This window comes from Cydia strobilella, chromosome Z (assembly GCF_947568885.1).
Source record: "Cydia strobilella chromosome Z, ilCydStro3.1, whole genome shotgun sequence".
NCBI classification, from domain to species: domain Eukaryota; kingdom Metazoa; phylum Arthropoda; class Insecta; order Lepidoptera; family Tortricidae; genus Cydia; species Cydia strobilella.
In genome coordinates this window covers 51,136,007-51,159,935 of record NC_086068.1, presented here as the reverse complement: position 1 = coordinate 51,159,935, position 23,929 = coordinate 51,136,007, and the positions used below count along the sequence as shown (strand labels likewise).

The following is a 23,929-nucleotide window of genomic DNA, read 5'->3' as shown; positions in this document are numbered from 1 at the left end:
GTTTTTTGTATTTTCCAAAATTATGGAGCAATGAGGGATCGCGAGGTATAAGTGCAGCTCACAGCTCACTAATAATAATAATAATTTGGTAGTGTACGTACATATGTATTGTTACCTAAATATATTTTCATCTCTCCTATTCGGAAAGCTGGCTGATAGTGATAGCCGGGTGGAAAATTGCATTTCCCAACCTAGGGTGAAAAGTATATTTTTTTTTGTACTTTGAGCAAGGGCTAACAACCATATATGCCATATTATTCAGTTAAAACTCTCATATTAGCTTCCGCATTTTCAGACCAAGTATTATCAATATTAAAAATTATTAAAAAAAATCTTCTTGTATTTCAGATTTAAATATATGGAATACTTAAACATAAATATTTGTTAATAAATCAATATATGTATAGTTGATCAAGCAAATCTTGTCAGTAGAAAACACGGCAAATTTAAAAAATGTAGGCGCGAAAGGTTATCGTCCCATAGAAAATTTGAATTTCGCGCCTTTTTCTACTGACAAGATTTGCTTGACAACTATAAATGACGATGAATGTTTACATATACGTATACATTAAGGCCGTTTCAGACACATCCCAATTTAAGATCGGATTGTCTATGGTTGTAGATTTTTTTTTCGATCAAAATATAAATGGCGCCAATTCCAGTCCCTAATTCTCTTAACCGTCAAACCATTTTCTTGTGATTGACTTTCCTCATAGTCTAAATGAAAAGTAGAGTGTTTAACTCGGGTAAAAGTAACCACATCTCACCTTCGAACTATTGGCACTCTCACTTCGTTCTCGAGCGCCAAAATATCTCGGGTTCACTTTCCACCCTTGGTTAACAATCTATACTATTTATTATTTCTAAAAATTTTGCTTAGTCTTCAGAATTTCGTCATCGGAACTGGGAAAAGCTGACAAGCATGTTTTATTCATATTTTTAGATACACAGTTCACAGTTCTCCAGCAGCGTCTAACACAATGGTGGGACAAATTGCATGACTCTTCGGAGCGGCGCCGTTCCCTAACAAAGAATAGTTATTTGTTATACAAGGGTGCAAAGTTGTATTTTACCCGCGAGTGTGGAATTGAAACACGAGCAGCGAAAGGATTCTATAGTCGAACCAAGAGCGAAGCGAGTGGTTCTAAAATAGAATCCTGAGCGTAGCGAGTGTTTCAACACACGAGAAGTAAAATACATTTGCAACCGTGTATAACACAAAACTTTTCACCTCACTATAGCGAGGAAAGTGCAACATCCACAGGCGTTAGATCATCTTCATCACTGGAATCACTCATTTTTTTACGATATTATAACAAGAAACTGGAAATTCTGTATTTTTACGTGAGAAGTTTTAAGTAAACGTCAATATATGACGTATGAAATGTCAATGATGCGTTTGAAATTGCATCGACTAAACTTGTGCGTTCATTGCGTGCGTGCGTTCGTTATATTGAACGTCATTATTAAAAAACATGGGAATAAAGCTTTTGGTATTTTTTATTAGATTCTCAAACCATTTGTTTAATGATAATTAATATCGAACGAACCATTATTATGAGCGTTTTACGTTTTGTTATCTGTCAAGCTACTTAAACACGCTCCATCCAAGGTCAAATTACTTTCCCCACTAGTGGATAAAATGCGTTTTTCCCCGCTTGTTTTAAAGGACAAAAGACAACTTTCCGAGCTAGTGAGGGGAAAATAAATAAAAGGGATCGACCAATGCATTCATTGTTCCCTGATGTGACTACATGCTACCTCCTTGACATAAATAGGTACCTTGAATAGTCTGTATGTACGCAAATGCCAAAAGCTCTGCAGATTAGTTTTTATGAAAAAAAATATAGGTCCTACATCTCGTATAGTAGGTACTTCATATCTGTGTATGTATGTTTGTACGGGTCAAATCTTGCAAGTTAAATTTGTTCCCGACTTCCAATGTAGCTGAAATTTTTTATACATATGTAATTATGTAAGTCGGGTGATAATGCAATATTATGGTACCATCGAGCTGATCTGATGATGGAGATAGGAGGTGGCCATGGGAACTCTGTGATAAAACAACGAAACCCAATTGTGTTTGGGGTTTTAAGAATTGTCTTAATGAGTATTACAGTACTCAGGAATATGAAAAGAAAAGTACAATTAGCGATAAAAGCTTGTACCAAAAATAAAGTTTTAGCCAATAACTTATTTGTGTGTGTTTTCTTTGCACTTATTGCAGTTTTTTTTACTAATAAGAAGAAACATACTTCCTGATACTTATAATACTTATTAAGGGGCCCACTGACTATCAGTTGTTCGGAACTGTCAAATTTTTGTTCTAATTCACAGGCCGATATCGTCCGGCGGACTGATAGTCAGTGGGCCCCTTAATAAGTATTATAAGTATCAGGAAGTATGTTTCTTCTGGACTTACTGTGGATATAATAAAGGCATATTATTATTTGTGTAGTGAAAGCAAGAACGAGAAAAATGGCTGTACGGTCTTTATTGGCGGGAGATTGCGCAGGATCGAGACAACTGGCGTTTACTCGTGTCGGAGGCCAAGACTCATTTTGGGTCGCTGCGCCATTAAGTAGTAGTAGTAGTATTGAACGAGAAGGTACGTGACCAATGAAAAAAAAAAACGTATATCGTTACTTACAACCATGAGATTCCACATCTTGGCGGCTTCGGCGACGGTGGTGCACACGGTGGAACAGCCCGCCAGCAGCAGCAACTTTTGTGGCGGGTTGTAGAGCAAGTTGTACATTACACTTGCACCCAGCCCCGGCTCGCACTGACAAACACAAATACAATTTTAATGGAATAGGTAGGCTTCATATACCTATATGTACGCAGCGAGCGATATAATGGTCAAAGTATAGTAGTAATACCAAAACCAGCGAAACAAGAAAATTAATGCTTCCTTCCCAACAACTTCCTTCTCGTTTTCCTATAAGTAGGTCTTATTTTATCTCGGAAATAAAAATAAGTGTTACGAGGGGAGGTACAAATATTCGCGGAATGAAGTAGAAGGAGGTAAAGTAGTACAAAACCTCTTTGCTTATCTGGTATGAGAACTCTTTAGAAAAAAATAATATAAATGTCAATTCAAAACCGTCATTTGTTTTAAAGATAGGCACGTATTTAACCGGTCAACTAATTAACGATATGAACGATGCAAAGCAGCTACTATTAGCCGATAGCTGTGTGATGAAAACTACCCGCGGTTTACGCGCAAATAATGATGTTTACGTGTTTACCCGTTTTCATAAACAAACGATGTATTATTACAAAAAAAAACCAATATTCATTAAATTTAGCTGCTTCCGCAATTTAAATCCTACCTGAAACGATGTGCTCAATATGATTACTTAGGTGTATACAACGACAACAAATATTAAAAATCATACGCTTTACAATAATAGATGCTAATTTATAATTAATCCACTTTTCTGGCAACAGTTCGTTATCTTGAGGGTCGCAGTTCTGCCGAATTTATTTATGCCGAATTATTATGCCAAAAATATTTTATGCCGAATTTTAGAATGCCGAATTTAACGTGATGCGGCACGACAGGCACCCGTAATAATTACTAAAACGTGAGTCTTCATTTGAAAATCACGAATTTCATTTTTCCGACCTTACAAAAGACCGAATTTCTGAATACCGAATTAATAAAACGAAACGTGTCTTCATTTGAATATCACGAATTTCATTTTTCCGACGTTACAAAAGACCGAATTTCTGAATTCCGAATTATTTTATTTCCGATCGGACAATGGTTTTTCGGAATTTAAGAATTCGGAAAAGCATTTTTTCGGAAAAGTGTTAAATCGGAACTAAGCTTTCGGTCAAATGACAAAGGGATTTTAAATTTTCGGAAATAGCACATTCGTGATTTTCTTCCATCGTGTTTTTAAAAGTCGTAATTTTGATATTTCGGACTTTAAAAAAATCGGGATTATGAAAATCGTGCTTATAAAATTCGGAAAAACATATTTCGGAATATTTGGATGTTCCCTAACTGGGACATATTATGCAATGGTATTAGAAAGACTGCGTGAAGCCATCAAAGAAAAACCGGCCAAGTGCGAGTAGGACTCGCGCACCGAGGGTTCCGTACATTACATAATTTTAACAATGTATTTTTAATGTGAAACGCTAATGAAAGGTAAATTGCGGTTTACGATTTATGACGTATTAAAAAAAACTACTAACCAGATCTCGTTCAAACCAATTTTCGGTGGAAGTTTGCATGGTAATGTACATCATATATCTTTTTCAGTTTTATCATTCTCTTATTTTAGAAGTTACAGCGGGGGACACACACACACACACACACACACACACACCATTTACCACTTTGGAAGTGTCTCTCGTGCAAACTATTCAGTTTAGAAAAAATATATATTAGAAACCTCAATATCATTTTTGAAGACCTATCCATAGACGTATGGGTTTAATAAAAAAATTTTTTTTGAGTTTCAGTTCAAAGTACGGGGAACCCCCAAAATTCACCACCCTACACATCTGGCCCGAAGTGCGAGTCGGATTCGCGCACGAAGGGTTCCGTACCATTACGGAAAAAAGCAGCAAAAAAATCACGTTTGTTGTATGGGAGCCCCATTTTAATATTTATATTATTCTGTTTTTAATATTTGTTGTTATAGCGGCAACAGAAATACATCATCTGTGAAAATTTCAACTGTCTAGCTATCACGGTTCATGAGATACAGCCTGGTGACAGACAGAGAGACGGACAGACGGACGGACAGACGGACAGCGAAGTCTTAGTAATAGGGTCCCGTTTTTACCCTTTGGGTACAGAACCCTAAAAAAGGTGTAAACTTGTAGATATTATTGATTGATTCTTATAGACACGAGTCTCATCACTACTTACTATGGAGACAAGTTGAAATTACCCCGCTTAAATCTATTGTCTTTTTTTGCAAAAATAAACGTAGCTACATAAATACACGGGTTAAATTTAGATCCCTTACGCCATGACTAACGGACAAGTATAGCTGTGCAAGTTCATTGTAACGAAACTTATTATCAATAGTTGTAATTGCCCCTCGGCGGGGTATTTACAACTATTTTTGCAATTTTATATAAAATGCTCATTTTAAAGTATAAACTCAACATTTTTGGATGTGAGTCTGAAAAAAATAAACCAACTAATCTACAATATTATGAAGGCAATCAATTGCCTGTAAACGTACTGTAAATAGTAGTTTTCGGTGGTTAAAGTTGCACTTTAAAACTTACCAGTCGAAATGGCCCTTTGTACCTTATATTGAAAAAGAAAAATACTTCTATTGTTTTATTTAATTTGCAAATACTTCATTCCGCGAAAATTTGTACCTCCCCTCGTATCATGGACGCTTTGTAATTTTATACAGTTCGTTGAGCGATTGTCGCCGAATGCATTAATACTCCGGAGTCCGGAATAACGTTAATGTGGTCAATTGCGCGTGCCGCGGCGGCAGGATGATATTTAGTATTTTACGGAGTTATTGTGTCGTCAAATGGAAAATACTTTAGCATGTTGTCGATTGTTCTTACATTAGTACTGGTAGATAAAAGACGTAGCTAAGCAAACAGTAGACCTCCGATTCCGTTACTACTCAATGGAGCTATGAGTCAACGTTTTTTGGATATTTCAATTTTACGTAACTCCGAGCGCTGCGCGATTTGACACAGGTTTTACCTCTTTGAGGCACGACGGCCATCTAATGTTACTGGCATAAAGAATGCATTTATGACTTTGACGCATGACAGAAAGAGAAAACGAACTGCGTAAAATGGGCGTTTGGTGTTGAATTCATAAAATCAAAAATGATAAGAAATCCGTAGGTATAAGAGGTAATAAGTTAATATTTAGTGCTATGAGGCCTAAGACGAGATGGAAACCTTTACTTTAAGGTGGATTATGCTGGATAAAGATGTGTTTTCCAGTTGCACAGAGCTAAAAACGAAAAATGAAGACGTAAGTTTGGATTTATTTTCTATCGAGAAAATTCTAAGCATTCGTGTTTCGACTAGTATCAAACCCCTTATCATATAGTCAAGAAACATTTATCTGAGGATCACATCTGCTTGTTTCCGGGGCTAGCCACAAAGATCCTTCAAAGATCCTGTTATTTATCGATGCCTGCCCTTAATGTCGCTGATTGGTAGTTAATGCATGGTATGAGATGCAATAGTAAAGGGTCTAGCAGGCTAAGCGAACAAGAAGTGCTCCCAACGAGGGTTTGTTCATTCTTTCAGGTGGTGTACTGGCAGGTCCTAAAAACACACGATGCTTAATATCAGTCTTCGATCTTCTTTTGTTTTCGAGTTATTCAGGATAATGTAAAATATTCAGCGTACCATTGAAAGTGTGATATTTTGTAAACTGTTCAAGTTAGATTAACCAGACAAAACTATATTTGACAATATTAAAATAAAATACAAAATGCATATTTTTAATCTGCAACATGTCCTTATACTTTATTATAAAAAAAATTTTTTTTTTCCTTCTAATTTTTTTTTTACTTTTCGCGGAGGGTACACCTACAAAAAAAAATGTATGAGTAGCCACTACTATCCACTACATACACATACAAAAATATTAGCATAAATCTTCGTGCGTCATGTCAAAAAAACATTATCGAACAAGTAGTAAACCGCTAGGCTCAAATTGGACTGGGCCGGTCACGTCTACCGCATGCATCCGGAGAGGTGGGCTAGCTTAGCCACCAAGTGGATGCCGGTAGAGGGGCGTGGACGGGGCAGGCCCAAACGGAGATGGCGGGATGACCTGGACTGAAACACCAAATCGGGAGTCGTGGAAATCAAGAGGAGAGGCCTTTGCCCAGCAGTGGGATACTTAGATAGGCTACGAAAAAAAAAAAAAAAATGTAGTGGGAATTAGTGGCGTATATTTTTTGTAGGTGTACTTTCCTCCGTGAAAGGTATTAAAAAAAACAAAGAAAAAAAAATGTTTTTTTTTTTATAATGAAGTATAAGGACATGATGCAGGTTAAAAATATGCATTTTTAGTCTATTTTATTACTGTCAAATATAATTTTATTTGGTTAATCTAACTTAAACAATTTACAAAATATGACACTTTCAATGATACGCTGATTATTTTATATTATCCTGAATAACTCGAAAACAAAAGAAGATCGAGGACCGATATTAAGCATAGAGTGTTCTTAGGACCTGCCAGTACACCACCTGAAAGAATGAACAAATCCGTCGTTGGGGGCACTTCTTGTTCGCTTAGCCTGCTAGACCCTTTAAATATTTTACGATAATAATGAGTTTTATTGATCTCTTAACAAGGCCGATTTGATAAGTTATAAATAAGTACTTACTGACTTACAAAAGTATAAGTGTAGTGCCTAAATGTTATTAAACTGTTTTAATCATTAAAAAGCCTTAAGTTCAATTAAGCCCAGAAAATTTAACAAGTGAAAAATAATTGAAGGTTTAATTTTAGGTTTAGCCTACTATTACTACTACTACTACTACTATTTTCGAGTAAAATAGACAATTTCTTATATCTGGAAGATAGTAAGGCCGAAAGCGAATTATTTCCAATAATTAATAATCTCCGTCTGTAATTAAAATCTGTTAAAACTGTCAAAATGTAGGTACATTTATTTTGCGGGCCTCAATACTCTGCTAGTGTTTAATATAATAAGGAACAAAGTAGTACTTTTATAAAACTTGTAGTTTTCAAGTGTGTCGTAATATTTTGTTATATGGAGAAACTTATATTGAGTGAGAAATGAGAAAACTATATTAATAAAAATCCTACAGATAAAAACATTTGTAATAGATGCATACTACATAGGTACTTGCACCGGAAATCATTTAACGATATTTCGTTGGATTTTAGTTTGTATATAATAATACCTATCCGTTAAACTAAAAACATCAGCTATTATAAATTATTTCCAATTCTAATTAGGTAGCTATACTTAGTTAATTATAACAAGAAATGTTTGTTCGTTACGCCTTGATTTTTAGGGTTCCGTATTTTTCAGTACGAGTATAAAGCATCCGATACATACTAATCTATCTTCCATTTTCTCTTTACTAGGTTGTCCTTTGACTAGCAAATTAGAAATGGGTATCTACTACCTGTCGTCTACACAGAGAAACGTATTACCCTTTTTCTGTAAAGAGCGTATCACTAGCTGGTGTGTCTACCTACGTATTAACACTAAATCCTATTAGTATTAGCTCCAGATATAAACAAAGCTATTTTGTAATGTCTTTTTATATTTTACTGCATCGAATGCGTCTTTGTATATTTTCCTTGTGCAGAATTACTCGTTGCGAGAGGTGGCACAGAAATAACTCGCAGTGACAGCCACTACGTGCTTCCACAGAAGGATATTATTTCTTTTTGTGCATGCGAATCATTTGCTTCAAGTTTTAGTACAAAAATATATTTCGTTTAATTTTTTGTAAAATTCATCGTCCATAACAACGTTCTATTATAAAAAATAGAAAAAAAATATAATAATTGTCATAACAGGCACCATTAAGCAAAGCCGAACACTTAAACGCTTCTTTCTAGTTACAAGAAATTTAAGCAATCGAATTTGGTCAAATACCTGCTGCCAATTTGCTAATAAAAAGTTGTTGATTGAATCACACTCCTTAAAAGACATTTTCTTTAATAAAATCTAAGTCGATTATGGACGAATAATCCCACCAAAGCGATGGAGTCGTCGAGTTCTCAGTGAATTTAAATCGATAAAATGGAAAATTACCTTCTGCCGGCTCGGAAAATCTATCCAATAAAATTTTCTTCCGTGAGCCATTCATAAATTCTCAATAATTGAATCGAACGTCAGGCTCAGCCTCTGCAATATCGTAGGCCTATGATCATTTGGATTTATGGCGCGCCTTACGTCGGCTAGGGGTAGCCGGCGGAACCGAGTACCGACCTTTTTGTTAATTATCGCACGACTCGCACGAGAAATTCAGCTGGCTCCGGTTTCAAATTTAATTGTTTAGATCTAACACTTAACTATCGGTGCCGAAGACATGAAATCCTGTAATTTAAATAGACTGTAAACAGACACTTCGCAATAATGCTCGAGTATCAAAATTCTAATCCATATCCATACATATATTATATTAATATTATAAATGCGAAAGTCTGTCTGTTTGTCTGTCAGTCTGTCTTTCTGTCTGTGTGTTCCCTCTTCACGCCTAAACCGCTGAATCGATTTAGATGAAATTTGGCATAGAGATAGGTTGAGTCCCTGAGAAGGACATAGGATAGTTCTTATCCCGAAAATTATCCCTTAAGAAAGTAAAAAGCGGGGTGGAATTGAGATAATTAATGAAGTGCCTGCTAATTTGTGTGCATAATATGCTCAAATTGGATTGCTATGAGAATTTTTATAGGCGCTATACTTACTTTAGCTACTATTACTAAGTCCACGCAGACGAAGTCGCGGGCAAAAGCTAGTAACTTAATAAGGCTACATGTTTTATTTCTTTATTTAACACAAATTAATTACGACTAATAAAATAACGAGTTAGCGTCTCTTGCCTTTAATTTAACGATGTACCTACTTCAATTACGAAACGCTTTGGCGAACTAATACGAATTTCACCAATAAAGCGTTGCCGCCGCGAGGCGGCGAGCCACGTGACTATTAGAATTATATGATTGATTGATTATTTATTTGTCAATAGTGGGTTTACAATATGAAGTACCTACATAGTGATAATATCAAGATTATTAGAGGTGTCCACTATCCACGATGCGTTAAAAAAAGTATGAAGTAGCCTTACCACGACTACCTTACCTTAGCAGTGTCAAACTGACATATTCGCTAACGACTGCGTAACTTACTTTCTATACATTTTCCTCGCACTAATATGCGAGTACGAGCGAGTTGTATGGAAAGTAAGTTACGTAATAGTGAATATGTCAGTGTCAAACTGGTGGTAACCGTACGGTAGCAGTTGTGGGGTCAAATATTATTTAGACAAAGTATTGTATACAATTATTAGTGGCATATTCAAACTTTTCAAATCACGTGCTTTACTTGTACATTATTGAAAAGCTATTTATTATGTCAAGATTGTATTAAATACAATTTATGTTATTCTTCTTACAAAATATTTTATATCTGCTGTAAGGCTGCGGTTACAAATAAAATACTGTATCTATACTTTATGATTTGAACACAACATTTATGTGACGTGATGTTGACTCAAGAAGAAGGTACAGGTGTTAATATTCACCTTGCTATCGTTGCTGTGCAGCAGCAGCTTGAAACCGGAGAGCAGGTCGGAGCGGGCGTTGACGTCGGCCAGCGCAAGCTCGGCGGCCGGCATGCACGCCTGCCCGCCCTGCCAGCCGCCCTCGCCCTCCATCGGGAAGATGCCCCCGATGTGCAGGTCATTGTCTCTTCTTCCTTCGCACGCACTTAACACGATCAGCCACAGCACCAGCGCTCGCGCTCGCCCGCCTTTACTCCGCCCACCGTACCTCCATCGACTCCGCGCCACGCACACACACTTGGCAACAACGAATATTTGCACTATTACCTCGATTAATAACGACTTAACATCGGAAATAATTGTCCTAGTTCTTAAGGAATTTACAAAATCTTTTAATTTGACTAGCGGACGCTTTGAAAGATTAATGTTCGTCCGCGCTCGCGAGAGGGAGGCGTTTTGATATAAGTATGATATCACCCGTAAAGAGAGTAGGTATAACCTAATAAGCGTGTAATTTTGTATAAAATGTAGTTTTGTAGGTGGATGGTGCGTCGCGCCGTGACCGGGCCCAGCCGCCGCCGCCGCCGCCGCGCCCGGCCCGACGCGCGCGCCGCGCTGGGTCATCGCTCGCGGCGGGGACATGCTGTCATTGATCACCTCTCCGTGCATTGTTCATCCTCTCTCCTGTAACAAGAGAATCCGCTCTTAGTTTCTACTGTCAATTTCTGCTATCATTCTTTCAACTTACTTGAAGTGTACTTTAACGTAAGTAAGTAATAGGTAATAGTAGATTCTTAACCAAGGCATGAAATGATGCTTTTCACCCGAGTTTAACACTACTTTTCATTTCGAATACGAGGAAAGTAAAATGCATGTGTTTTTTTTAAACCATGACTAAGTATAAATTTTTGTAATATTTCTTGAGGATACTTTCAATTAACAAGTATCGTTATTTACGGAATGGGGAGTTAAATATCAGAATGAAAATTGTATAACCAATCCATTTAAACCCAAATTTCAATTGTTTATCGTAAAAAAATTAAAAAAGCGTAGGTACTTGGAACGTAAAATGCTCTAGTGCAGAAACGTATCATTTTCTGCACAACTTTTACAACAACAATGACCCTCTTTCAGAGCATGAGAAATGAAAATAAAATAAACTATGCCTCTTATTTAATACAATAAAATAAACTATGCATCTAATTTAATACAATAATCTGTAACGTCAAATCGAGCATTGTTGTCATTTTTAACCGACGTGAAGGAGTAGGTTCTGTATTCGGTTGAGACTATTTTTTTATGTATGTTCATTGATTACTCCGAGACCCGTGGTCCGAATTCAGTAATTCTTTTTTTTGTTTGTAAGGAGCTACTTCCAAGTTGGTCCCATATTAATCTGGTTCTGGTGTGATGATGGGATTCATGAGGAATTGAGGGAACTAATACTCAATTTTTAAAGGCACGTGCATGGTGACTTGGATGTTTTCATTAGCAACTCGAGCATTTTCTCTCGAAAACCACCAATTTGATGAAGTGGCCCTGATGATGATGATTGTGTTGATGATAATGATGATGATTATTTAAATGTAGCGTGTTCAGCGTTTACTCCGGCACCCGTGATCCGATTTGAGTAATTCTTTTTTGTTTGAAAGAATTAAGGTACCTCCAAGGTGTTTCCGTAATATTTTTGGTTTGATCTGATGATGGAATCCGTGAGGAATTGAGGGAACTCCTCAATTTTTAAAGGCATGTGTCTGGGGATTTCGGTGTTTTCTAAAGTAACTCAAGCATTTCCTTCCAAAAACCACTAATTTGATGTAGTGCAACTTTAGCCTTACCACGAGTTTCACACTTGCTACATATTTTCTAACGTTTTCGTAACTTACTTGTTATAGGTACATCTCGCTTGCACTAATATGCCAGTACGAGCGAGATGCATAGAAAGCAAGTTACGCACACGTTAGCGAATATATCAATGTCAAACTTGTGGTAAGGCTACTGATGATGAAGACCACGAACGAAATGTGGAACTTCCCTCATATAATTGGGTGTATTATGATTATTTTTGTAGTGTTGGAAACGGCCAAAGAGACTGTGATATGAGGGGCAGGTGTGAGAGGTGAAGGTAGAGGGTAGTGTTTGGGGGGTTCAAGGTTGGAGGTTGAGGGGTTGGGGTTTGACGACTTAGGGGGTTGAGGGGGCGGTGAGTTGATGGGTCGGGGACTGAAGGGTTGGGAGTTAGGAGGGTATTTTCAGGGTTTTGTATTCAACTAGGAACCCTCACAGTAGTCACGGTCTTTCCACGTCCGTCTATCTTTCCGCGGCAATGTTCCGTGATCGTTAGTGCTAGAAAAATGCCATATGCTATTATGACATGACGCTTTATTATCATTTTGAATTTAGAACTAGTGATAGCAATGGTTTCCCATACCTACTAACGGAGCCGAGGAAAACTTTGAATAGACTCTGACCACCTTAACTCTGCGCAAACTTGGCAGTAAGAATGCATACATAATATATCCCTATAAGCTCTATAATTGACGTAGCACTTAGCTAGAACGGTTAGCGTGGTCCGACTCAATTTGGGTAAAGCCGCGAATCCCTTAGAGGCAGCATCTCCACTTGCGCGACCTCGGAGCGCGGCAGCCGCTCGACCCTAGGCTTCCTCTAGTGAATAGATACGTGGCTTAAGTTTACGAATTAAGATGTTTAAAATTAGGGGAGACCGAGGTGAGTTAAGACAATTTTGAGACATCTATACCTAACTATTATCGAGCTGGAAAAAACCGGACAAGTGCGAGTCGTACTCGCCCGCCGAGGGTTCCGTACTTTAAAAAAATAGTATTTGTTGTTATAGCGGAAACAGAAATACATCATCTGTGAAATTTTCAACTGTCTAGCTATCACGGTTCATGATATACAGCCTTGTATTAAATCACATATACAATCGGGTCGGGTTTATTTACCGTCGTTTCGACACCACCGATTGTAAATGTGATTTAATATGTGTTCAAAACGCGAAAGTTTTAAATGTTATATATACAGCCTGGTGACAGACAGACAGACAGACGGCTAGTGGAGTCTTAGTAATAGGGTCCCGTTTTTTTCCTTTTGAGTACGGAAACCTAAAAAACGATATTTAGCAGCGTCCCACCGTCCGCTGGTCCCGCAATAACAATACTTATGCGTAGAAGCCTCAAGACTATTATAAATGCCGCAAAATTGATTGTTTCAAGTTACCTCTGTTTTAACTCACCTCGGTCTCGGATGAAATAAAATAATATCCTTTTTAGGGTTCAGTATTTAAGTATCTGCGTTACCAACTGATATGTTTGAAGTCCGTGCCAAGCCAAGTAGTAACAATACCAGTCAAAAGTAATCAGCTTTATGTCTATAAATCACATTACAACTGTACAAATATTATTAACGTGAAAGTAATTCTGTCTGCCTGTTTGTCACCTTTTATGTTAAATCACATTTGCATTTTTTATGTTTTATGGAAATTCATTATAAGTATACTTAGTCTGTAGTCATCAGTAATGAATTACCTACTTACTGGCTAAGTTATTGTGAGTGCTTTATTTTAAGTGATCAATTCCATTCCAGCCTGACAATAATTTAATACGACTCAAGAGTTTAATATCGGATAAGAGAGCTTCCGAACTTCAACTTGGTGCTCGCAGCAAAACGTACAAAAGCTAAGTAAGATTCTAAGGCTATAACTTTACAGAGTCAAGCCCGTTCATTCATATCTAAGATGCGGATAATGTTCTACGAGAATTTCTGCTGTCGTCTACAAAAAGCCGGATTATCGGCTTTCGAAAAGCCAACCGCCATGAAATGACGAAGTTAATGATTCGAAGCTTATTATCTCTGAAATAATTCAAGTTATTTCAATTCAAAAGCAGAAATTATATTGACGGGAAAACTGATAAGGCAAATGATGAATTAAAGAGCTATTAGCTCAACGTAGAAACATGAAAAGAATGAATGACACTTTGAAGTTTGAAGCTTCCAGACTTGAAGGTTTTGGATGGAATACAACTGCGCGCCGCGACAGCACTTCGAGTCCCGATTGTTAGCAATTCGCTTCAGGCGGGGAATAGTGATAGGTTATATTTGGGCGATGGGCGTGTTGGCAGCGGTAATTACTTAATTACCTACTATACACTATAAACAGTTATTACGACGTTTGATATTATGATATTAGCAATAATATAAACTGGATACACAGCGATCCATCAATCGCCTGTATCGGTGGCTGAGAACGTATGGTGCGCGCACTTTTACCTATAGCTGTACAGTAGATGTTTACACATCCACCGCTGCTGCCTCTCCTCGCTGTGATTTATGAGCCACCCACAATTCCCACAAATGTAGCGGTTCGCCGTGTCATACGAATAAAAGCAGTGAAATAATATAAGCTTCGATATCTTCATATGATATTACATTGCTAGTATACGTCACAGTTTAATATATAACCTCGAGCTGTGAGTTCACTTTGAGTTCCAAATAATAAGTTCTTCATGTTCAATTCAATTTAAAATCATTGCACAACATTGGGAACAAATAAAATTATTTTATTAAATATTCTAGGGGTTCAAGGCGTTAGCCTGGATTGCTGAAGATGCATCTTCGTATCCGGCCTTCACCACTGGCGGGCTTCGTCACTTTTTCTTTAATATATGGCATCTATTTCAGTTCAAAATCATTAATTTCAAAATTCAGCGTCTCCGACAATGTTAATAATTGTTTGTTTAGGTCCTAAGTTGTTTGGTATCATTTTCAACTAAATCAAATACGTAGATTTGATCTATCGGTTCAGCGGTTATTGATTCCCCATACTAACTTCCATGTCCCTTTTCAGTTTTTCTTGTTGTTATTCTCTCTCGTCAGCGTCATTAAAAATAAATAAAATTAAGCTAAAATTAAAATCTAAAAACTGGACTTAAAATAAATAAATTAGTACTAAGTAATGCGTTGGGCGAGGAAGCTGCCAGCTCTACGGTCACCTATTATTTATAATTATATTGTGTGTTTTATGTCTAATCGGGTGTTTGTACCTATTAGTATATTTACTAATAGGTATATTAATAGATGCTGTATTTATTAATAGATTCTAACTATAACAATTAGGTAATGGAACAGGTGAAAGTTTTAAGTTGTTGAGAGGACCATAATTTATTGCTTAAACTAGGGTCGCTTAACACTATTACCCGTTATTTTATTATTTCTATCGAGGTTAGAAAAAAAACCGGCCAAGTGCGAGTCGGACTCGCGTTCCAAGGGTTCCGTAGGTACATTACACAATTTAAACAATGTATTTTTTATGTGGAAATGTCTTTAAAAAACCCGTAGGGGTCGGACCAAAAACTAAGTAATTAAGTGCGACTCACGCTTGACTGTACATTTCTAATAGGTTTTCCTGTGATCTGTAAAGAACTATTTTGTGTATTTTTTTCAAAATTTTAGACTCAGTAGTTTCGGAGATAAAGGGGGGAGGGGAATGGTCATTTTTTGTCTATTTTCTTAAATAACTTCTAAACTGTTTATCCTAAAACTTATAAAAAATATATTTCAGTTTCTCATAATGAGCTCTTCCATTTGACATGTAACACAATATAATTTGAAAATCTTTATTTTTCAATTTTCTCATTTTTAAAAAATGGCCCCCATGTTTAAAATTCATTTGTTTACGTTACATGTCCGGCTTTGCGTCACTAACTTACATCTGTATACCAAATTTCAACTTAATTGATCCAGTAGTTTCGGAGAAAATAGGCTGTGACAGACGGACAGACAGACAGACAGACAGTCAGACAGACAGATGAGTGATCCTATAAGGGTTCTGTTTCTTCCTTTTGAGGTACGGAACCCTACAAATGAATTGATGTGTTTCCAATTTCTATTCTATAACCTTCGATGTAACGTTTAATGCACTACCTACTTCGGTTACGAGTACTTGAGTATTTTCGTTCGCTCATTTAAAGAAGTTGCATAGTAACTGTGTCTCTCTAGGAAAAACTCTATAACTAGACATCGTCAAGGATAATGGAGTTCGGTCCAGGGAAGTTGTGAATATTCGCATCCGCATCCGCAACCGCGGAACTTCCGTATTATTTTAAACATCCGCATCCGCATCCGCATAAAATCTATGCAGAGTTTAATGCGAATGCGGATGTGGAACAGGTAGGTACAGGAACGTCTTAGCGGCGGCGTAAGTGCTAGGTAATTTTGTCATTAGCCAATAGGAATCTCGTTTAGTTTTTGTGATGCGTCGATCCAGCACTTTAGCCAAAGATAGATATAACTCCGTAATAGATGGATACAGTCTAAGGAAAAAACGTGCCTCGAAAATCAAGAAAATTTGATTCTCGTTCAGAGCGCGCTACTAGCTTTGGCCTACTGTCGTATAGATGGCGTTGACGGTTACGTTTGTTATTTAACAATTTTAACGCATATCAGTGAAAGAACATGGATCAAAATCATAAAAATAATTAATGCAAATAAAAAAAATCATTTATCCATATTTAAATACATTTTATCGTATTTTTATAAATCTTCATTTTTAGTTTTAGAGTGTGTCGACAGATGGCAGTGAATTTGCTGGGGTTACAAAATTTACTATGACAGTACCGCTCTAGTATAAGTTACTCTATGCTATGACGGACATCGACAAGAAGTGAAAAGTTTGTTTTATTTGGACTTTAGTATACATAGTAATGCGATTGTGGGGCACCTATATTCTTGTTCAAATACTAAGTTTCGTTTTTTTTTAACAAAAATTACTAGTGTAATATTTGACGTTTCTTATGTGCCTAATCTCGACATCCGCATCCGCAGATGTGAGCCTTTAAAAATCCGCATCTGCATCCGAATCCGCGGACGTCAAAAAATCGGCATCCGCAACATCCCTGGTTCGATCTATTAAGAGTTTATTTGAGGACATATTATATATAGGAGGTACGTAAAGTTGTTCTAGAAAGGGGGTACCTTATGTACCATAGATGATTTTAATTGCTTTATTTATTTTGTTTAAGGTCTTTGAAAACATTTAATTAAGATCTACAATAATATATGTATAAAAAATTGTACATTCTAATCTAAGTGCGAAAAGTTGTGCCACAGGATAAGTAAGAAGTTGTAGCCCCTGTGACGAATATTTGAGTTTGCCAATATTGGTTCATTGCCAGCCTAGAATAATTATATTGCCAGCTCATAATTAGTACTTACTTCAATATTGAGCCACCACCTTAAACTGTACAGATAATTATAATGTTACTAATATGGGTGTTGGGGTCATTACCAATTGACAATGACTAATTCAAATATGTAATTATTCCTAACTGGGCCACGGGCCACGCCTCCTTATCCGATCAAGACCAGTAACAAACTTTCTCACGTCTTCTTTCGCTGTTCAAGCAATCCGTCTTTGGAATTCGCTCCCTCTAACGATTAGACAAGCCCCAAACAAGCTGACTTTCAAACGAATACTCTACAAGCACCTGCTAGATACTGTCTAGTGGGACCCCCCCCTTCCCCTGCCCCGCACATGCAAATATATATTTATGTATATTATATGATAAATTTGTATATATATTTATATTGTTTATTTATGTAGTTTATAAAGGTATTATAGTATATAAATATTACTAGTTTGTATATTGGCGTTAGTATTAGAATTTATATTTAGAAATTTTTTTTTTCGCATCGCACTGCACCCACCTTAACAATTTCTGTTTGGCCCAGTGGTTGACTGGTAGAGAATGCCTCAAGGCATTAAGTCCGCCTTTTGTACTTGTTCTTGTGCAATAAAGTTTAAAATAAATAAATAAATAAATAACAAACATCCTATAAAAATACCTACTACAACTAGAAACGTAGGTACATATTTTTTATATAAAACTATATTGAGTTGAACAACAACAAAATTCTATAAAAATGCTCATGAAATTGGCCAAAATAGGAGATTTCGTTGAATATTTCCGTTGGTCTGCATCATTGTTTATTTAGAAAACGTTTTAATTTGAAAAGAGCTGCACAAAAGATCCATTTCGTTTAGTGTATTTTAATTGCTATTGAATGAAGCTATTATTTATGAGGAGTAGGTACTTGTACAGAGATAGATGGATCCTGCGGCGAGTTATAAGAGTGCGTTTATAATCGACCCACCTTGAGAAAAATCTGAATCAACGAGTAGTGTATTTCTGCTTAACGGTTGTATACATTTACAGAACCGTTTGTTTCTTAATAAACAATAAACATGTCTATGACATAAATATGTCTAATCAATTAAGCAAACATTATAAAAAATACTAAGTGGATCTTTTCATGTAATTATAACTACTAGCTTTTGCCCGAGACTTCGTCTGCGTGGAATTAGTAATTTGGGTACCTTAATTTTTAAACAAATCTGCTTTCAAATCCATCCTTTTTTGATCACCCCAAATTGGTCCACTCTATAAATTTCCACCCCATTTTTTACACCCTTTGGATGATTTCGGAGATAAAAATTATTCTATATACTTCCCCACAGCTCAAACTATCCCCATACCAAGTTTCATCTAAATCGGTTCAGCGGTTATTGATTCCCCATACAAATTTCCACCCCCCTTTTCACTCTCTTTGGGGATGATTTCCGACATAAAAACTATCCTATGTCCTTCCCCGGGACTCATTATATCTATGCCAAACTTCAACTAAATCTGTTCAGCGCTTTAAGCCTGAAGAGGTAACACACAGACAGACAGACTTTCGCATTTATAACATTATAGTATGGATTATCTAAATGCTAGTAAAGGCTCTACTTTATCAACCAAGTCCCAGTACAGACAGAGTATAAATGAACGAATTGCTAACGGGATCAAATATTGACTGACTTATTTGATCCGGTTAGCAATTCGTTCATCTTGGGTCGGATAAAATGGAATTGCAATTTCATATTTAAAAAAAAAAACGCTTTGACGGGAAAATGGAAACTCGGTGTCGGGTTAGCTTCCTCACCGCAGCGGGTTAATGCAATCGGACCTATCTGTTGCGGCAATTTTAGCGGAAATCGCGTAAAAGCACCTCAGACGCCGCATCCTAATATGTATCAGGTAACATATATGCACGTCTTCATCTATACGTCTTCAATTAAAGCCGAAAATATTAATTTCATAATAGGTATATACGTAGTTAAAACTGAAATTATATAGATATAGTTCTTTCCACGTTCTTTCAACACATGAAGATTTTGAAGGAGTCGGATCTAATTTTATAAACTGCTTTTTTCTAATAGCTTTATCGAGTGTATACTTATTTAAGTGTGCGAATACTCGTCATGACATCTTATGTCTATAAAATTTCGTTAAATTATTTCGTTCTCTTTCGTGACAATCTTGCATAGTATAGCCCTGTCAATGTTTTACGAAAAAGTTATCGTAGATAAATAATAACATCTTATTTTTTATTTCATTCTGATTGACAGGCTAAAATAAGACTACGAATAACGGTAAACATCGTGGCGCAAAGTATTTTCTATCAGTCCCTCAGAGACACGTCTAACGTTCGATAAAAGCATCGTATGACGGAAAACCTTTTTAAAAAGCGGTCCTAAAGCTATATTTGTATTATATGTACCAACAACCGGCCGCGTCAAACGCGTCGTAGTTTTTGACATAAATGCTACTCATGTTGGGTTCGCCCCTTCGGGGAGCAGGCCTTTGACAACATATTATGTTATGTCCTTTTATGTGTCTTAATTTTCTTGCTGTCATAGGCTTTTGTTTTGTCAACAACGGGTAAGGACAACGTTATATACTTAAATGTAAGAAGCATATGTACATATGTATATACTTACATAAAGTTAACTCTATTTCCTCTCACCAAGATATAATTATTAACCCCCTTATTCATAAAACTTTGCGGTCCTGATTTAGTCAGAGTTAAATTATGTTTAATCCCTTTCTTACAAATACATAAGTCAAAATGACAGATAACAAACAAAGATTCATAGCTAATTCAGGCCAGTAACGCGTTTATGAATAACACCATAAATATTTACATTAAATATTTTTGATCAAAGCTCCTATGTTGTCCAACATCATTAGCAAACGTCGTCATATTTTAACCAATTTGCACAATACCTTAACAAATTATTCCTAAAGAATACCATATTATATATTGATAGGTGAAAACCGCATGAACATACAGACCGACAAACAGATGTGGCGAAGGACTTTGTTTTATAAGGTTTTAGTTATTATTGACAGTAATAGTGAAACATAATTACATATTACCTAATTTATTCTCAACAAAATTACTGAACGTTTACCGATGCCCATAGCTTCATGTTTAAACGAAAAAACAGTTTTACTGCCAAATTAGAATGTTCTCGTGACCTCTCGGTAAGATGTTGTGCCTTAGCGGGTCGTCATTTTCTGTTAACGATCTCTCTCAGAAAACTGGCTAATGCTGGAATGTTTCCCTAAACCAGGCTTTCCAGCGGTAGTTTTTGTTAAGAAAAAGGAGGCAAAAAATATGTATTATAAACAGATCTTCAGCTCTAACCCGTTTCCACAAAATGTTCCACTACGCTTTCGGCCATAGGGAATTAGTATTGAAGAAATACATACAGTTTCGCGACGTTGTTATTCTACGTTAATGCATTCATGTACAACATAATAAGTATCTAGAATGTATCATATAAGCAAATTTGTTATTTTAATACTACTACTAAAGTTTTTAGTAAATATTTTAACATAACAATAACAAAGAATAGAATTAAATGTAACATACTAACATAAGACAATGGCATCTAATTATATCTATATTATATCTACTCCTATAATACAGATTACGAGAGTAGTGGATCGATGGAGGATGCATTTTTTCTTTTAAAAAATCGGCTATTGAGTAGTAGGCTTTATTTATTAAGTAGTAGTTTTTTTTAGAAATATGTTGTATTTTTCTTCTGATTTGATGTTATTTGGAATGCTATTATAAATGTGAATAGACCTGTAGTATGGGCTTTTTTTAAATCTCTAAATTTGGTTCAGGTAAGGCTAAATCCTTATTTCGGCGAGGGTTTGTATTAAATTCAAATAGGTTAATGTTTCTCCTCCTTTTTCAGATACGATATGGTAGATTTTTTTGTACAATATATCACAAATGATACGTGATACCCTCATGTCTAACCCCAAGAAAGCAATTTTGAAAATAATTTCATAGTTTTTTTTTTCAATATTATAAAGTAACACAATTCTAGGTACTTCAGTACCTATTTTACGAGACTTATGGAACTACTGCAGATCTGCAGATATGATACATATTAATCATAAAATTATACGTAATAACCATATAATCCTTTAACTGCGCGTTTTCATCAGTTGGTATATTTTGTTTAGTTTTTCACACCAAATATCATGTTTGGGCTCCTTCAGATACTATATACCTTACTGGTTTTTTTGTACAATATATCACAAATGATACGTAGTATTTTCATATTTAACCCCAAGAAAGCATTTTGGAAAATAATTTCATTTGGTATTTTTTTTAAATATTTCTTATGTGTATAATTTTTCAATATTTCAACTAAATGAAATTATTTTACCAAAAATACTTTCTTGGGATTAAATATGAGGATATTAGGTATTATTTCTGGTATAGTTTCCATACAAAAAAAGATGACGTCATAACTCCCCTCCTTTATAAGTAATTTTTTTGTGCTTCGGGTCAAATAGATTTATATGGACTAAAGATCAATCGTGCCGATTTTCATAGCTTTAACGCTCTATTTCTGCTGATTTCCTGGCCTTACGCCCGCTATTGAGAAGGAGAAGTCACGAAGACTATTCTTTTTTATTTTTCAAACTTATATTTATATGCGTATATTCGTCTACAGTACTGAATTATACATACAATCCTTAGGTCTTACTTTTTGTAAGAATATTAACCTTAAATAATATTAAACAATAAATTATTTAAATAAAATATTCACAAATCAAAAATATTTTCACCCAAATACGGAAGTCTAAATAAATTAAAATTGATGAGTTGGGAAGACGGTTTTACTTGTTAACGAAGTGTTTTTAAATAATATTATAAGTAAGCGGTAGCTAGTTGTCGATCACATCAAGTTGAACAGAGAAGCGGCGGCGGTAGCGTGTGTGTGGAACGCCGCTAGTTAGCGAGTCAATGCATCCGCTGTTGCAGGCAAGTTAAACCTTTAGTATTTAATAGTTCAAAGAAACTAAGTTACCGCGCGCGCGCCGTTGGAGTAATTATGCTTTTACCGTAAGCCACAACACGCGCAGCGGTCCCTGGCTATCTACTCCGCCGAAGAGCTCATGGGCAACAGGTATCTATACTGTACCAGTGAACCTGCCTTATAATGTACGCCTCCATTATCTACTTAGTTAACGGAGCCGAGCTCATTAATAGGGAGAAGCTTTGGCACCTAGATTTACGTATGTTCAGTTGCAGCCTTAAATGAACCCGGGTTTCTTATAGGTACCTATTATTCCTGATGGATATTTGTTCCTAATCCGAGCCATGGCTGTTTTGATTATTTAAATATTTGTAAATACGTATTTATATATTGTAGATATATATACTTGTATCGTTGTCTAAGTAGCCACAACACAAGCCTTTTATTGAGCTTACTGTGAGACTTAGTCAATTTGTGTAATAATGTCCTCAATTATTTATTTTATTATTTTATTTATATAAATCAACCTATTAGTTCCAAGAATTGGCGCAGGTACTACTTTTTACAGAACTAGACCATAATAGACCAGATGATTTCCTCACCGTGCTATCATTCACTGAAGAATAATCTGTAAAAATAGGCACCACACGAAAGGGTGTAACAGGCGGCGTCCCGACCGCAGGATTATTTTATATAATGATACTGCAAGTATAATATACGGAATCCTTGGAACGCGAGTCCGACTCGCACTGGCCGGTTTTCATTTATTTATTGGTATTTGAGTAGTCGAGTAGGTATTGGCGAGCAAGATTTTAAACAGAAGTAGGTAGGTTTATTGTCAGAGTACTTAAAGGATGACCCACGCAAGAACGGCCCGAGTCCGAACCGAGGCATCTAACACTTCAGTTTTCTATGGAAAGCATCAAGTGATCACCGATCGCGCGTCAAAGAAAGCGAAAGTTCCGGAAGCTTGGGCCTGGGCCCGCGAGATGGCCATTTCTTTCGTCGCAACTTTCGACATATTTTTATGTCCAGTTACCTATCCAAACTAGAAAACTTTATTTTAAATACGATTTTTAAAAACCCGAAAATCGTTTCTTTTTTTAGTTGACCTTGAAATTATTCGCCAGAAGTATCAGTCTACATTTTCAAAAGCCCTAATTTTAAATGCTTGCAGGTTTATTTCGCAAATTATCTAAATTCCGTAGTATTGTTTGTCAAATAATTTATGTAACCATACAGTTATAAGACTTATAAGTTATAACTCTGAAAGTTATACTATTCCGATGTAGTAGGTACCTATCTAAAAACTGATATTTAAATAACGCTACCTAACCTAACCCATTTTTCTGGTAGTAGTTTGGTTCTGTAAGGGTCGCAGTTCTAACCTAACCTAACCCACTTTTCTGGTCGCAGTTCGGTTCTGTAAGAGTCGCAGTTCTAACCTAACCCACTTTTCAATCACAAAAGAGGGCAACCAAAGTTGTTGTACCCATTATGGCA

The 23,929-nt window shown here is 36.1% G+C and overlaps 1 protein-coding gene across 2 annotated transcripts in view; it reads right to left on the bottom strand.

Moving 5' to 3' along the window:
- LOC134753943 (gamma-aminobutyric acid type B receptor subunit 1) overlaps positions 1 to 23,929 on the bottom strand; it is a 176,248-nt gene that overhangs the window by 45,599 nt on the left and 106,720 nt on the right. For both annotated transcript variants that reach the window (XM_063689943.1, XM_063689944.1), the window contains exons 2-3: positions 10,258 to 10,920; positions 2,651 to 2,785 (exon numbers count right to left, since the gene is read on the bottom strand). In XM_063689943.1, coding sequence (XP_063546013.1) covers positions 2,651 to 2,785; positions 10,258 to 10,905 — 783 coding nt within the window. In that variant the 5' untranslated portion in view covers positions 10,906 to 10,920. The remainder of the gene's footprint in view (positions 1 to 2,650; positions 2,786 to 10,257; positions 10,921 to 23,929) is intronic.